We start from the raw sequence: 17,297 nt of genomic DNA on the forward strand, positions 1-17,297 counted from the left end.
AAAAGGAAGCTTTCCCCTTAACAGGAAGCAGGCAAAAGGTTATCAGAAGAGCAGTGAAAGCCCATGCTAACATGGCAATTATATCTTCTTTACATGCCAATGGACAACAGATGCATCCATTTATTATTGTAAATCTCTAGCTTTTTGTGGGGTTGCACCTTGTGTGGTAGCACCTGGGTATCAAACTGGAACTACTGTAACAGAACTTATTAACAAAAGAAATCAATTCACATCAGGTCTTCTCGCAGAAGAACAACCCCCAACTACACATCCTGCAGTTAAATGCAGGATTATTAATCTTGCATTTTAAACTATTAATCTAACTTAAAGGTGTTTTTTGAAGGATAATCACAGGGGAATATATGAATTTTAAATTCAGAATCCTAAGTAGCCCACCCTGGGAATCCCAGTGGTCACAATGGCCATCCTATCCCATCCGTGAGACAGACAGCTTATGCCATATTTACAGTGGACTAACATGTCTGCTAGAACAAACCTACATTTTGTCATTTTCAGTTTTACCTTTTGCCCTTTCTACACTTTATGATCATTATTTTATTTTGTGTGTACATCCTTTTCTGCTTTGCTGCTTTCCAGGGTTGGTGTGGTTTAGAGTGGGTTTTTGTTTGTTGGGTAATTTTTTTTTTTTTTTTAATAACTCATTTTCCCTGAAAAAAATCTGCCTATTCTTCTTTGCTCTTCTCCTTGGTTCTCCTCTGCATTCTATTTTATCCTGCTAATCTCTCCTATGATGTGTTACTTTTGCAATATAGGGAAGCTGGTAGTGCTATCAGCACAACTGTACTGAGCGCCTAGCAGAGCTGGACATTCTCACTGCTCACACTACCTTATGTGATGGCTTCCTGTACCATTAGTCTTCAGATCATTATTATTCTACTTCAACAGTTTGAAAAAGCAGCTGTGTCATGATGTGAGCAACAAAAATCACAGTCCAAAAGGGCAGAGAAGAGGGCTGTGAAGCCACACAGTGCGAGGCAGGTCTGCATGTTGTTTTGACTGTTACAAGCAGGAGGGCTTCAATCTGTTTACATTTTCCTCAATTAATACACATCTGCAGGAACGTTCTGAAGAATTTAGATTAACACTTGATAGAAAACTACTGAAAGCTATGTTGTTTCAGAGAAAGGGAGGGAAGAACATAAGACACTCAGACATTCCTTGACCTGAAGGAGGATCTCTCCTTACCTTGAGCGAGCTCTGCCTGGACAGTGAGCTCTTCCTGACTCGCAGATTCTCCAGGACCTGCTGAAGTTCCTTTACTCTCTTCTGTCCTCTCCTCACTGGCCTTTTCAGCCTCCTTTTCTGGTCTTTTCTTCTTACTCTCTGGTTTGACCTCTTTTTTGATTGGCCGGATATTGCCAGGAGAAGGAGGACGTGCCTGAGCAGAGGAAACTTTGGAGGAACCAGGTGGGGAAGTTATCTGCTTGGGTGTGCCAGGCAAAAAAGGCAAAGACTTTGACGCGTGCCTGTGTGACCAAAGAGAGTGACAAGCACTATCAGACATGCTCTGCTGGACACCACCTACATATCACCTCTACAACTTAAATAGTTAAAAATAAAACAACTTTCTATTTCTCTGCTATCAAGCAGGACTGCTGGAGCAATCGATTAGCTTTCATGCAAAATGCTTCTCTCTGCAACTCTCCAGATGTGTGAGCACTGAGCCCAGCCAAGAGGGAAGAAACCAGGTCACTTCCTCCTTCTTCCCCTTCCTCAAAGTAGTAGTAATATTTTTCTAAAAGCAGAACTGTCTTTCCTTTGTTGCAGACAGAAAACATCTACATCACCAAGTAAGTTTGCACTGTTTCACATTTAATTAATAGAACAATGAGAGCTGCCTATAGCTCAACCCTCCAGCTAAGCGTGTACTTGGCTTACCAAACTGGAGAGGGAGCTGGTGATCTAGCTTTGGGGTTGGAAGAAAAATGACCTCCTTTAAAGCTGGCTGAGAAGCTGGATGACAAATGGTCTCTCTCCTTTTCTTTTTTGTCAGTCTATAGTTCAGCAAACAAAAAGACAAAGTCAAGCCAGAGTTCACATGGCTAAAGAAAGCAAAGCAAGCTCAGTTAAGGATGAGGGGCTGGGGGGCTGAGAAAAACCAGTGCTGAGTCAGTAGTTTCTACAGACTGTTTAACAAGTTCATCAATATAGCTCCTGTACTGCCACCATCTTTGTCAGTAAATATGCATTTGACAACAAGAATCCTTCTTAATCATGCTCTCTACTGTCTGAAGAGATAATGAGCTAATTTGTAGAGGCTTATTTTTACACAGGCAAAAAATTACCTTTTAAAGTTCGATCTTAGCTGATAGCTACACAGTACCTTCCACTACTCCCCATAAACCCTGGCTTTCATTTGAAGAGCAGAGCAACACACTTCCCCCCCGCCCCCAGCTCACACTTAGTCACGGTCCCTATATAGCACAAGCTTTTTGCTTTCATACTTATATGTGAACACCACAGGTGCCCTCAAAGCCCTCAAATGTGGTACAACAGTTATCCCATTCTTTTCTTCTTGGATGATGCCACAGCACATACATTTTTGCCATTGATTCTTATACATGGTAGCAATTTCCTCTTTTTCCTTCTTGATTTGTCATCTCAGGATGTTATTTGTTAAAATATTTCTGTTATAGCTCTGGTCTGTATTAATAGAGCTATTGGTTTAAAGGAATATATCAGAATTTAGGCATCTATATACTTCCTCCATTTAACTACAGATTAAAAACTTCAGGTTTTTGGAATAATGAGCTCAGGCTCTGGGAGTCTGAAGAATAGCAATACTGGAGAGTACACTGAGCTGCCACTCAGCCAACGTGATACAGCGGGGCTGCTACTCACCACCTTGGCTGGGGCTTAAGCACAGCCCCTGCAGCATGTGTACCATGCTGCTTTAGAACCTCACTAGCTGAGAGCTCTGCAATGCTTGTCTCCTGAACTGAAAACCAGGTTAACAACTGGAAAAAGAAAGCACATAAACCCTTGGTTTATCTTCGTAAATCCAAGAGCTGTTTTTTGGGTCATTATTGTTAAAATTACCTAACTTAATATTAGCAATAGATGGTCTCGATCCTGAAGTCATTACTCCAGAGTAATTAGCCAGCTCTTTGGCAGTATAATTTACCAGGTATCCACTGACTAATATGATAATCACCTGAGTTATAAAAGCATACACAGCCAGAATAAATGCATTACAATGAAGAATTTTGGCTCGCTAGCAGTACTCTCTATACTGCATCTAATTCATTAGTCTTGAAAACAAAGAATCAGAAAATTTTTCTTAATATCAGTAAAATAAAAACTGAATTCCTACAAAAGTTTACAGAAGAATGAAAGATTCTCCACACCATACAGGCTACTGAAAACAACTCTTAACTCAATCATTTTGTATTAACAACATTTTTACATTGTCTCCTCCACCAAAATGCATCAACCTTTCTTCTCTTTAATTAAAAAAAGGCCCAAACCAACCAAACAACAAAAAACAAAAACCCCACCCCAAACCAAAACCCAAAATACTCGCAGTGAGAAAGACCCAAGAGGTGCTAAACTGATAGCCCTAGGGATTGCAATACACTATGCACATACTATGAGAGTTCTCTACAGAGACATCCCAATGCTGTGCCTTAACTTAAATTTCAATATACTACCATCTGCCTGAACAATTAAGTACTGGCTATGATTCACACAACTTTCATTAACACTGCTTCCAACAAGGATGTCAATAGCAGCACTGCCTCTTGATATTTTGCCCATCAGGCCAAATGAAAATGCAAGCATCCCTTACACAATCATTTGCAGAGATGACTTCACTCTTCTCACACTCTAAACAAACTCGGGCTGTAGAGTACAAGGAAAAAAACAACTCCTCAGGTTCAGCAAATGATATCTGAACCGGAGCTGACTGCATCCTGTTGGCTTGGAGCACAGCCAACATGAATTAGATCTGCCAGTATCACACTGTTCTGGTTTTCCCTGAAAACTCAGATCAGTCACAGTACTGCTACCAAATCATTCAGAATGATCAGGTGATCTGTGGGAAGCCTCGCTTACAAACCATGCTCCTAAACCCGCCTCTTCCTTCTCAATGAGGAAAAGTTTACTAGGCTAGTCTCTTAAGAAAGTAAAGCTGAAGTGACAGTGCTCTATGTGCTTATGTATATTGATATGTGTGAGTGCATGCTTTCCCCCTCTCTTTATCCCAGAGGCTCAGCTGAATTTGCTAGAGGCCTCAGAAGATACAAAGTTCTACAGGCTTTGTGAAAACAGGTTGCTGGGGGAAAAAAAAAAAAAAAAGATTCCCCACCAAGGGAAAAGCTGCAACACCACCTTGGGCCTTAAAAGGCAGAAAAGAATCACTTGAGAAAAGGGCACACACTCTTACTGCCTCTGTGCGTCATGAGAAGCTAAGGCAGCCACTCTGCAAACATGGGTGTTTTTCCACGTGGATTCTTTGGTGCATAATCAGGCTATATCACCACATAACATAGTATATTTCAGTTAAAATCCAGCCAACTATGAAACAAATTGGAGGGAGTGGGAAGAGCGCAGGGGGGAGGATCAGACTTAGTCAAGTATCCTTGCAACCAATTCCTGCTCTAACAAGCAATACAATCAGCTGGTCATGGCATGCCATGACACTAGCTTACGTACAACTAGCATGCTTACCCCTGCAAGATGTGGTGTTCTCCTACGTCCAACAGCATCAGTAGAGGCATAAAGTTTTGCTCGGTCTCCTGGATTCCTACAGTTCATGGTCTTGTAGGACAGAGGACTGATGGGGCTGCAAGATGCTGAACGGGGACAAATGGGGATAACTACGGTGTTGGTTGGTTTTGTTATTTATTAATTTCAATTACAGAGCAGCATTGGAGAATTGACAGAGGAAAGCCAGCAGGAACAGAAACAACAGAGAAAGACAGAAAAGAAAGAAGGTATTAATACATAGAAGAATGACTAATCCTTAAGTCAGAACCATCATTTGATAGGCCAGCTTGGCCACACAGAGTCATGATACAATTTCAATAGGCATTCATGTACTTTTTCATTTGTAAACTAATAATTTCTTTTAAATAAATTAAGAAGTATGCCACATAACTGTGTGGTAGAGAGTAACAATGTTTTTCCGTTAAGTTTTTATACAACTGGTGGTTCTGAAAAAGCAGTGGACACAATGACTGGTCCGACTGACTAGCTTAGTATATGCGTGGACAGGAGATGCAATTATATTTGGAATAGAAAACAATCAAACTAAAATCAGAATGCCTATTAATTGGTCTTGGGAGGGGAGGAAAATAAAAGGAGACATACACACAAAGATCAAAACATCAACAACACAAAACAGTTTCCTCTAGAAATTAATGAAATTGCTGTCTACAATTTTTAGCAAGTGATGTGTTCTTAAAAATCTCTCTTTTAGGAATATTTGATGCCTAACCACGTAAGAACTTTTAAGATTTCTTGATAATGCTAGAATAACAGCTGACTCAAATACATTCTCAACAACAAACTACTTTACACATCACAAAAAAACAGCCTAAAAACAACAAATCAACTTGGAAGTTAATATTTGAATGAGGAACCTGGATGGCAGTTTTCCTTGGTTTGCACAAGGACAAAGATTATTACCAGAAGATCTCCTGCCAATGGCAGGTTATCAGGTATATGGTGTTCTGATTACATATTCAAAGAGAATTGCAACACTGCAAAACATATAATGGGGAACTTTTTACAGCAAAGTGCTCTTGGACTTTCTCCTGATTTAACTGAAGGAGAAGACTGGGAAAAAGCTATGTTATTACTACAAAGTTTTATTTGTCTGCTCCTGTTTGTCTTTCCTGGTCATTTAATATCGTCTTAGCATAATTATTATTCAGCATGTTACTTGTAGGAAAAGTAGAGCTTCTATATGGTATCTTCTCTATCTTTTTTTTTTTTTTTTAAAAAGGAAACTATAATTACATCCTCAGTTTCCTTGGTAAAAATCCCCAACATTTCTTGCCTGTAGATCCCTCTCTGAGCACGCTTGAAAGAATGCAGTTCTACATACAGTTAATTCTTCCAGTCTTACAACAGTACAGCTGCTGTTACAGGAAGAGCTCATAGACTTAACAGTACTAACACTGCAAATTCTCCTGCACTGCAAGATTAACATTATGAATAAAGAGAGTCTCATGTAAGCGTCACAGCAAGGGTACTCATGCTTGCCTTATCCTTTACAGAGATTTGTGTTTAAAGAGGTATCGTAAGATGACTGACTGAAATAAATAAAAATAGAGAAACAAGAAAACAGGGTTTTTGTTTGTGGGGTTTGTTTTGGTGGAGTGTATCTAAACCAGATAGGAGGCAGTGGCACAACGTATGTTTTAAACACCTTATAATTTATGTCGCTCCCACCCTCTGTGAATCAATTCTCTTGCTGCACATTGATTATCTGAAGTTACCACCAAGGATGACATCATAAGTATTAAAAGACAAGCAGTTCATTTTAATTTGCGATGTTACCAAACAATGCTTTAGGAAGCACTTCCAGTGAATCCTGTACCAAGAGGATTACATCTATTCAGAGCAGCTTTTGGAGAGTTATTTAAAAACACATTTTGGTTTTGGAGGGTTATTTACAAAAAGATCCAGACGTACTCTTATGCTGGATGTTCCTAATAGCTCACTTAAATTTTAAGGACATGAATCCATATTTAATTTGATTTTGATTTTTTGCATTGTAATTTATCTTCACAGCCAAAGGGCAGGGTAATTTTCTAGCGAATAATGACAGGCTGGGATGAGGCAAGTGCTCAAAGCACAGCTGTGAGCCATTATCACCACCCAATCATTAATCTCCAGGAAGTGTCCTGCATGAAGGGACTGCAGTTATTGCTCCTAGAGAATAATACCTGGAAAACAATGAGCAGATGGATTATTCTTCTGGGTGGTACAGTTCCAGTTAGCATAGGGAAGGCATTTCAGGGGCATTACCTCAGACTGATGACTGACAAATCAGTCATTCCTGCTATTTGCAATCTTTCTCAATATTCCACTCAATTTAGAGCTTATTGCGCAGCATAAACAATAGCAGTCACAAAAAAAATCTTCATACTTGCTCCAGTAAAGTAACCACTTACAAAATTAAGTCACTGCTTTCTCAACTATTCCCTAATGAAGAGCCAAATTTCCAATATCCTGCTTGGTAGATGACATTAAGTATTCATTTTACAAGCTGCGGTTTGTGAAAAGGAATTTTGAACTTGTTAATTCCACTGTTTGCAGAATATCATCCACATTTTTGCTCCTACAGCACTACCCTTGTGGAAATGTACTGCAGCCTAATTAGTTATAAGAACTCTTAAGTGAAAGCTTCTTTAGAAGTAATCTTAGCAGATCTCTATTCCTTCTTACCTTCTACATCCTTTAATTAGAATAAAAAACCTGTCCATATCAGACAGGAAAGACCTGCCTATACTTAAACATTCAGCATGTGCAGCAACATATTATTGTAATGGTACAGTCCCCAGTGCATGATCATAAGACATCCTATGATAAAAGAAGAGGCAGCTGCCACCTGCCTAAAACACATGATAAGCAAGTGCAGCCTGGCTGTCTTTGGAATACGGTTTTGCCTGGGCTTTAAGTTACCACCTAGAAATGTTTTCACATTTCGGCATGTTAATTTTCCCCTCAGGAGTACATCAGAGAGCTGTTCAGGGGTTGGCAGAGAACTTCACAATTATTGCAACCTCACTAAACCTGCACATTTAACTTCATGTGCTGTTAAATGCACTGCAGCCAGCGCCTATCTTTCTGCAATTCTGACATGTTCCATGTGGGAAGTGCCCTGGTACAGAGTGAAACTGTTTTTGCAGCAAGCACCTCACAGCCTAAGCAGTGGGTGTGCTGAATCAGCTCTTTACAGCATTGTGGGCATTTCCTTAAACAGCCACGGACAGCCTGACATTGCTGCCCTGTCTGTGTTGTATTCATTTATTGCATTGACGACGAGGCAAAAGAAATTAAGAAAGAGGCGGTGGGAGATAGAGGCACAGTGAACAAGTGTACAAACAAGCTTTCATCCTGTCACGCAATGTAATCATGGACATTCAAGCTCATTCTGGGATGCTACCGTATGAATAATCAGTAACTTTACAGCATCCCACAAGGAATCTGGAAAAAATAAGTGAGACGTGAAGCCTCTGTTCTTATAGGTTTACCTGCATCTCCAGACAATGCAGCTGTACTTTTACTTCGGGCCAGGAATGAGTGAGTGGGCGTCAGAAGCCTGCTAACGATGCTGCTCTCCCATGGACTGAGCTGTAGACGGCGAGCTGAACGTGCACCATACAAGCAAGATGTTAGATCAAACACTTCACAAATAACTACATGTTGCAGGAGTATTAGTATTATCTCCTTACTACGACATACCATGAAAATCTTGACACTGTCCTTTTGGAGATCAAAAGCATACAATCATTCAGCATTTTGCATTTTATTCTTACTCCATTTTAGTAGAGAAATTCCTACAGGAATGCATATATCTGAACATTCAATTTCTGTTACTGCCTGTGGCATTATAGCAAATTGTTATCAAATTAATAGTGATATTTTGCACATATACCACATTCCCTATTAGGAATGATAGGATAACTTCTGTACTAGGAGAGCAGTTGCCCCTCCTAAATATAGACATTGACAGAGATGTTTGTGTCCCAAGCTCTTTCTACACATAAGGCATATAGACTTCTAGTTACAAAAAAGACCAATTACTGAAAAACCTTCTAGGGTCTGCCAGCCTAGCTAGAAAAAAAACAAAGGTTGCTTACTACTATACAGAGAATTGTGTCAAAGAACGAGGTTTTGTCAAAGCATCGCAAAAGGTTACTATGTGCCTCAACTGCAGATACCAAGCTCAGCAGCTACAGTTGTCTCAGTAATACATGAAGTCACAGAATACAGTAAGTACATCTGATCATTAATTCTCTGTCAAAATAATCCTGCTAATGATAATTTTCAATTTAAAACAGTAACAAGAGCCAACTTTTTGCACTGTTAGTCTGTTTTGAAAACACACTACACGTTGACCTGGCTGCAATCACCCCCTTGCCTTGCTTTTCCCAATACTGCCTAATGCAAACTTAGCTTGTCAATATATTCCTTTTGCCTTGTAAGATTTCTTTACTTTAAAAATACTATTTAAACATTGATCATGGTGAAGTAGTAAGCAAAAGAATCCTTTAAGTTATTTTTTATACTGAACTGGATGTTTCTTTGATACTCTGATGCAACAAATTGTATTATAATGAGCATCACAAAACAAAACATTCAACTAGTTCCCATAGTAGTTCATTATAATAAGCTTAGACCATAGCAATAATCTCGATGTTGCAAATGAAATCAGGTCTTCTTACATCTCAGCATTCATTGGCCTTAGTTTGGTGTTTACGGCAACAAAACTGCAGCTTGAATTTATGAGGCTCAGTCTCTAAAACATTCATTGAAGTGACTGGCTGTAATAAACTTGAGATTAATTTGCATTTTTCAAGGTAGAGATCCATCACTTAATAGCCGTAAACTCTGAATCTGTCTTTAACCTACTCCATGCTGAGCCCCATGAAAAGATGGGCCAATCTCAATCTCATCCTATGAAAATATAATTGCCTAATCTGCCCTCAGTGCTGATTTTCACTTTTCAAATTGCTCCCCTAAATTCTGCTAACTGAATAAGGGGCATTACTATAGAAATACAGGACTCTCAAACACAGCAGGCTCTCTGGATAAGTGTCCTTACACAATGTACTACTGCCAGAGCTCTTTGTGATTAATGGTTCCATTTTGTGCTGGTACAGATTATACAGAGACACAAAATACCCTACAGAGACCTCCATTACAGCACGCACGTTATCATTAAGCTTGTAATTTAACAATGAAGAAAAATCACACAACTACCATTAAACTTGATGCAATAATGGTAAAATCTTTGCTTCCTTTCTTCTCCAGGCACCATGCTCACTATGATCACTGTTTAAAGCTACTATTGCAAGACAGCAGATTCTTTTTTGTGGTCTCAGGTTTTACTAGGTGAGGCTCACAGGCATGAGTATGGACGAGCCCAGAGAAACTCTTCTACCGTAGTTTAACACAAAGATCATACAACTTCAGAAAGCAATCCCTGAAATTTTAGGCCAATAAATCAGTACTACATATACTATAATTTTCTCGGAGTTCATCTGTACAGCTGCACACGGCCAATAAGTAAATGTCACAATGTAACACGGCCCCGTGGGCCAGCCACAGACCTTACACATTAGGTCCCAGAGATGAAGTAGTCTCAAGAGGACACAGCTAAGAGACTGACGATTTACAACACTAAATTGCCACGTCTCACCTATACCATGTTATTTGCCCTAAAAGTGAGTATGGTTTAATTCTCTTTTCTCTTTGCCCCTAACACAGGGGAGCTTATATCCACTTCACCTAATGGAAGCAATCATGTGCCCACAGCATCCAACTAACAGCACTCAGGCAGCGTTTGGGAGCGAGCTAGCTGATATGCACCAACAGTGAGCTAAGAGAGACCAACAAAAGCTCTTCTCTATATAAACAAGAGGTGTCATTCAGAGGTGTCCAAATAGTTTTAGCCAGGAGCTTGGAGTGAAGTCTCCCTAAATCTCTCAAATGGGTTTAGCTCAGAGTTCAGTTAAATACATCTTGGCTTTGTGGATCAAGGTCATCACATACTGAATTTTCCGAGTGCACAGCTCCCCGAAAGCATCATATTTGACACCTTCAATACATATTCTAACAGTCATTAGCATCACCATTAACCTAGAAGAGCCAAATAAACTTTTGCCCACTGAGTTCCAAGTACAAGAGTATTAACACGTAAAGGCATTGAACAACTTAACTTTGGTGTCCAATTTACGCTGAAGCAAACTGAATACAAAACAAAGAGCATCACGAACTAGTAAGACTGACTTTAAAACAATGAGGTCAGTTTTTTTTTTTTCCTTGCTCTTTTTGTTTTTAACACCTTAGGGTGATGTTTTCAAGATTTAGTCCTTCAAACCATCTGACAGACAAGGGGAAACAATATTTTTTGTTCCCATGCTGTGTTAGGCTATCACTCTTAGGGCTGTTTGCTCCTTGTTTCCACACAGGAAGCACATTTGTGATAGGGTTGCGGGTGCAAGTACCCCTACACCCAGCTACAAGCAAGTTAGTTTGAACAGATTAAAGAAGATCTTTATAGCCTAACTTGTAACTGAAAAACACACAAAGTCCCAGGGAGCTGGCAACAGTGAATTGATTACAATCGTCTGTATTTGTCTTCAGGATATACAAACTGAACACTGGAAAGTTGTCTTAGCAGCAGCAGAATAAATTGCAAGTAAGCAAACAGCAGCATCTGATTAGTTCTAGGAACAGATGGGAGGCAGGGATTTAAGAGGTCTCCTGATGAGCACCATGAAGGAGACTCTCACTGATAACAGTGCTGTTTGCTCATGCAGAGCCACAAACTTGCTGAGGAGTAGATGGGAAAAACTACTCTACGCTTAGATTCTCTTTCAATCAGAAACAACACTGGAGCCCCTGAATTTCTTCTATAAAGGTGGCAGACAAAGGTGATGCAGTGATCGAGACCATCACCTGCTTGAAAGAAAAAGCACTGCAGAGGGGAGGAGGAACACAACTATGGTGCAAGTTTTACGCACTTTCTTAGTTTTGAAAAGCGACTCATACCTCATCTAAAGTATTAGCCGCTTGCTAAGCTTTCCTTGAAGAGCACAATTACCAAAATTTATTGGTCAACAGCAGCTTTTTCCACTTGTATATGTGTGTCCATGTTTTGTTAACAGTTTCAACTACTCAGTCCTGTACCACTAACATAAAAGCATAATGAGAAGCCTTTTCTAGCTGCCTGATTCTAAAATTGTGATAAAGAGCCATATAGCAATACTATACTTGAAAAGGAATTAACCAGTCTTTTAGGCAATTAGTTAATTAAAATTTTTGTCTTTTGCTGGGCCAAAAAAATAATCTTGTCCTTCAAATGGTAAAAAGGTGCTGTTTAACAGAAGACATGTTCTTGATGACAGCTGTAAGCCACTTAGGGTAAGCTTATCATCCTCATCTCCAGCTTGCTGTTTTGCAGGTAGGAGTATGCATTACAGACAAAGTGTGATTGGGTGCCCTCTGGAAGGTGAAAAGGGGAGCAGACAGTTAGAGCCTTCCTTTAAGCATGTGCCTTAAGATGTTGAGGCTACTAGAGAGGTGAGTGGCACCTCTCCAGATACATGCTCAACTAGATTTAGGTATATATGACTTTGCACAAGAAATAAGGCATTTACAGCATTTGGATTTGCTTTCTGTCTTGGAATCTGCGAAAGACATAACAGAATTCTGAAGAGTTCTGTGCTGTTCCAATGAAGATGCCAAGCAAAGAATGCCTCAACATTTGACATATGGCCATCACTTCCATATTCCTTCCCTTTTCCCACCACTAGACTGGCTACTATTCAGTCTAACTTCTCCTGAATTTGAAATAGCTGGCAGAAACTATCACATGATGAGTTACAGTCCATAAGAGACTATCCTTCATATTTAATGCCTGCTGCTGTTTCCCCATCCCCTCAAGATTCTTCCTCAAAGAAGCATCCCCTAGCAAAGAACAGCAACCATCTGGAAAAATATATATACACCTAAAAAGGTAATAAAACTGACTGGATTTCAACATTTAGAGCAAAATATTATTGGAGTTTTGGAATAAATTCTTTCCTAATACAACGTTGTATTTTTTTGCAAGTTACCAGACTCTACAACTAGGTTAGCCCACTAGGATTAACATGGCTCATCAAATCAACCAGATACACATGTACAAGCATACACATAAAACATGGCACTTTGTTAAGACACACAAATAATGTCTACCAATCAGTTTTGCAACACAACCAAAGTTCCATTCTAAAAACTGTTTTTGAAAACATGCATTTATCTGGGTTGAAATGGCACAGAGCTTCTCATTCTCAGTAGAAGACAAAAAAATCCCTCGCAAGTACTTTTCTGTAAAGCTCTTTGCACAAGTTATACAAGAGACATTCTTTTATAAAACTCCTTTAAGCTCAATGCTTCAATCTCATAAATCCTCAGAACAGAGGCAGCAATTCATCTGCGTTAATTTTTAAAAGCTTGATTGTTTATCATTTGTGCAGAGTTGTAAACATCAAAAACATACACTGATGTTGTAAACATCATAAACATACACAATCTTTGAAAAGTAACTGGACACAAAAAGTCAATAAACAGACCATATGAAAAACACCCATACCTCTTCAATAAAAATAATTAGAAATGGTAATAAAATCTTGAAAGCTTCATGCAACATGTTCTTAGATAGTAAAGAACTACCACCAAAGAAGAAAGGAAAACATAATAATGGCAAAATGGCCTAACGCAAATAAAAGGTCACACATGATTGCATGCACTATGGAGTGATGTATTCTTTCAATAGTTGTACCTCATTTACTAAAAACCTGACAGAAGCACCGCTTTTATCATTTGCTAAAGTAAGATTGTTTAAGTAAGTTCTCTTGTTTTAAAAAACAAGAAATATATATTTCTTCTCACAGGAAAAAATGTTCAACTATTTACTTTTCACATTTGAAGTCTTTTCACTCCCACTTAGATGAAGTACAGAAAATGACTTCAGAAGCTTGTTTTATATACAAAGTAATACATCAATATAGAACATTCTTTCTTGCTGTTCCTTTTTTTTTTTTTTTCTTTGAAACTGTACCTCTGTCTGGAGAATTTAGTAATGTTGCAGATGAGGAGGAGAGCCGCTTGTTAATGACTGGATCAACATGTTTCGAAAGGTTCATTGTCGAAACAGACCGCCTGTCTGGATCTAAAACAAATGGAGATAATGCTAATTGACAGCCCACATGCAGTAGTGCAAGTTCCTAGCTCACTAGTGGGAGGAGGAAAACATGACTAGGTCACTCCTGCTCTACCACAATAACTTTCAAAATCAAATGGACTTCTTAACAGACGTTGTACAGGTGACTCAAAGACTGGGCACAAAACCGTTTAATCTAAGTTTCAAATGTTAAAATATTCTGTTCATCAATTATCATTCGATCAGGTTGCAATCCAAGGACTAAATGGAGGATCTGAAGTCAATACTAGTAGACAAGATGATATTTCCTCGTTCCTTTCAATAGTCTCAGAAAAATCTTGCTTATGACTTACAATAGAAAGCTTCAGGGAAGGACCAACATGCTTAGAAATGTGAGGTCATTCATAAAAAACCCCTTGGCTCCTGAATAAAAGGTGACATTTGACAAGGCACCATTACCAGGCAGAAGGTCAGCATCATGACAATACAATGCTGAAAGATTAAGGGAAGACTAGCGCACAAGTGAAGCAAGGGTAAGCGCAAAAGGAATTAAAAGATTTAGTTAAAAATTCTGTAGTTATGTATAAGTGCTAAACTTCCCACCACAGAGTCATTTTCTACCTGCTGTGAATGAAATTGTAGTCAGTCACTCCAAAACAGCACACAGCTTAGCAGATAAAGAAAATGAGTCTCTGTGGAAGGCTAGAGACTACTTGTAATGCACATCCTTGGTATGTCATACTAAAGGGGTTTATTTTGCTTTTAGATTCTGTACCTTTTACAGCAGTACTACATTATTTGCCTGGGCAACTGCTGCAGAGTCAGCATCTGCACCCTACTGAGGGGGTGATGAGAATACAGATTTCAAGAATACAGACTGCACATACTTTGTGCACGTGTCACATGAAGGTTGCTAGGAATGGCAGAAGAGGAGGAATGAGCTGAACAGGCAGCTATATGCTTTCTGTTCTCTCTCTCAGAAAAAAAAAAAGGCAGCTACATGCATCAACTACATGTCCTCCACTGCAAATTTCCATTTGGAAACCTGACATTCAGAAGATGCTGGGAGAGTCAATTCTGCTTTTGCTTACATTTTAGCATGTAGTGAACCTCAGCACTACTCAGTAAAGCATTCAACCATGCTGAAATGCAACGAAGCTTGAGCATATGCCTAAATGCTCTGCTGATTCATATTCTGTGTGTGCAAAACTATGTCCACATACTGTTTTGGAAGCAGATACAAACTCAGGACACTGACAACATTAAGGAGGATGTTGCCGAAATATTACCTGCCATTGTTTATTTATGACAAGTACATCAACATTGTATTTACCTGTTCTGACCTAGTGGATTACAGTATACTCACTGTGTACAAAAAACTTTCATAGAAATACAGTGCATGAAAAATACCTTTACTCTCCTCAGATCTACGAACTATATAGGATTCACAGTAACTGGTTTGGACAAAGAAAGATTCACCCCTACCCCATGTGATTATTTGCTCACTTTGTCTAATGTTAGAATGACTCAGTGAGGATATAAAAATCAGCAAACTGAGTACTGGAAGGGGGATAAAACTCAGAAATAGGTTTTAGAGGGAGAAATCTAAATGTTATAGCTAAGAACAAGACCTCTGTAAGCTGGCAAGATTATCTCACATTGATCTGTGAGATATATTGAAGAGTGCTGTGTGCGAGTCAGTACTGGAGACAGGATACTTAGGCTTCCTGTGTCGCAGATCTTTGTCAGAACAGTATCGTGGGAATGGGATGGGGATTTTGATCTCTTATATCTAACCTATAGCTGAGAAAATGTATACTATATCAGTATAATAAAAAAGTTTCTACATTTGGCATAAAGGATGTACCACATAAAATAGCTTTCCGAAGATGACAGATGACAATATGAAAAATCACCTCTTGTATTTGGCATGCCAACATTTATCTTGTGTCTGTGAACATGATTTAAATGAATGAAATTCAGCATGAGGATCTGTGTGTAAATTTTAGCGATATGAATTCTGTAAATGTAGAATAGGCCAGATGCAAACCATTGCCTAGAAGATTGCTGGCTTCTTTGTTCTAAAAAAATAATTAAAATATCCATGAGCAACAAATTAGCCAATGCAGCTGGTTATACGTCTGTGTTCATGTCCACAATAAATGTAAATCCTGCGTATATGTAGTATGCCAAAAGGGTTTTAGAAAAGACCAAAATATCAAATTGGGTCTCCCTGAATTCCAGTAGACAGAATATTACACTTCATTTCAGTGAATTGTGCCAAATCTTTAGAGTCAGCCAGTATTAACTCTCCATAGTAAAAATAAATAATAATGAAAAAATCTGGTACTAACAACAGTTCTAATCTATCAGCATGATGTTAAGCATGCATTGCAACTACATGAGGGTGGTTTAGTTACTGATGATCTCGTTTCCTGAGAACTAGCTATGGGTAAAGGAATCAACAAACCACAGCAATTATGTACCAGGTTTTCTAGCACCACCCAGAGATCTGAAGTGGTGCTCCAGGCCTGCTAAATCGAGAAAGGTGAATGATGATTCAAAAAAATAACCTAGGGACAGAATGCAAGACAATGATTTTTCACAATAAAGAAAATAAAAATCAAATAAGTTACAAAGAGTTAAGCAAAAAAGTAACCTTTTATGAAAAATAACTGTTTATTGAACTTATATATGACACAGATTTCAGAGCATTCTTTTCTCAACCTTTTTTTGCTTCCTTGATGAAAGGTTGGACACATTGAAATGTATACATTAGAGTAGGAAGACAAGAATTCTAAGTACCACTTTCTGATGGAAGAAATAAAGAACAAGTTATGTTTTTTGGGTTTGAGTCATATTTAACAGGGCATATACATATTAATGATTGGCAGATTAAGGTAGAGAAGGTAATTGGGGAAAAAAGCATATAGCTAAAATTCACTTCAACTTAATTTGCCCATCTTTAAGCTTTTCTAGGGGAAAAAAGGGACTTCTATCTCCCAAAATACCTGCACAAGGTACAGATGGCTTATTACAAAGAACAATTTTTCTTCCTTGTGTCTGTTTTAATCTCAGTATTTGGTCATTTCCACCAGACCTATGTTTTGAGCCATGATATTCAGCATTTGCACACAGTAGCTCATATCACAAGATTGACACAGCACAAGCACACCCACACATACACAAACAACAGCAAAGCAGCAGAAGCGAGAAGCTGTAGCAAGATAAGAGTTACAGAATTAGTCAAGTCCTGAAACAAGTTTTAACTTTGTTCAGATTTCTCCTTGTTATCTTTTTGCTACACAACAATGTCAGAAACATGCCATTGCTAGCAAAAATAAGCTCAAGAGCAAAGAATTTAAACCAGTATACACTGAGCCATCCTTCC

At 38.7% G+C, this 17,297-nt stretch overlaps 1 protein-coding gene across 1 annotated transcript in view; it reads right to left on the bottom strand.

Moving 5' to 3' along the window:
* The window catches only part of MAP7 (microtubule associated protein 7), a 107,680-nt gene that overhangs the window by 19,062 nt on the left and 71,321 nt on the right, over positions 1–17,297 (bottom strand). Inside the window, exons 6-10 of the mRNA XM_072857923.1 lie at positions 13,805–13,915; positions 8,226–8,339; positions 4,690–4,814; positions 1,900–2,015; positions 1,207–1,487 (exon numbers count right to left, since the gene is read on the bottom strand). Coding sequence (XP_072714024.1) covers positions 1,207–1,487; positions 1,900–2,015; positions 4,690–4,814; positions 8,226–8,339; positions 13,805–13,915 — 747 coding nt within the window. The remainder of the gene's footprint in view (positions 1–1,206; positions 1,488–1,899; positions 2,016–4,689; positions 4,815–8,225; positions 8,340–13,804; positions 13,916–17,297) is intronic.

The sequence above is a fragment of the Ciconia boyciana genome, chromosome 3, assembly GCF_034638445.1.
Source record: "Ciconia boyciana chromosome 3, ASM3463844v1, whole genome shotgun sequence".
Classification (NCBI taxonomy): domain Eukaryota; kingdom Metazoa; phylum Chordata; class Aves; order Ciconiiformes; family Ciconiidae; genus Ciconia; species Ciconia boyciana.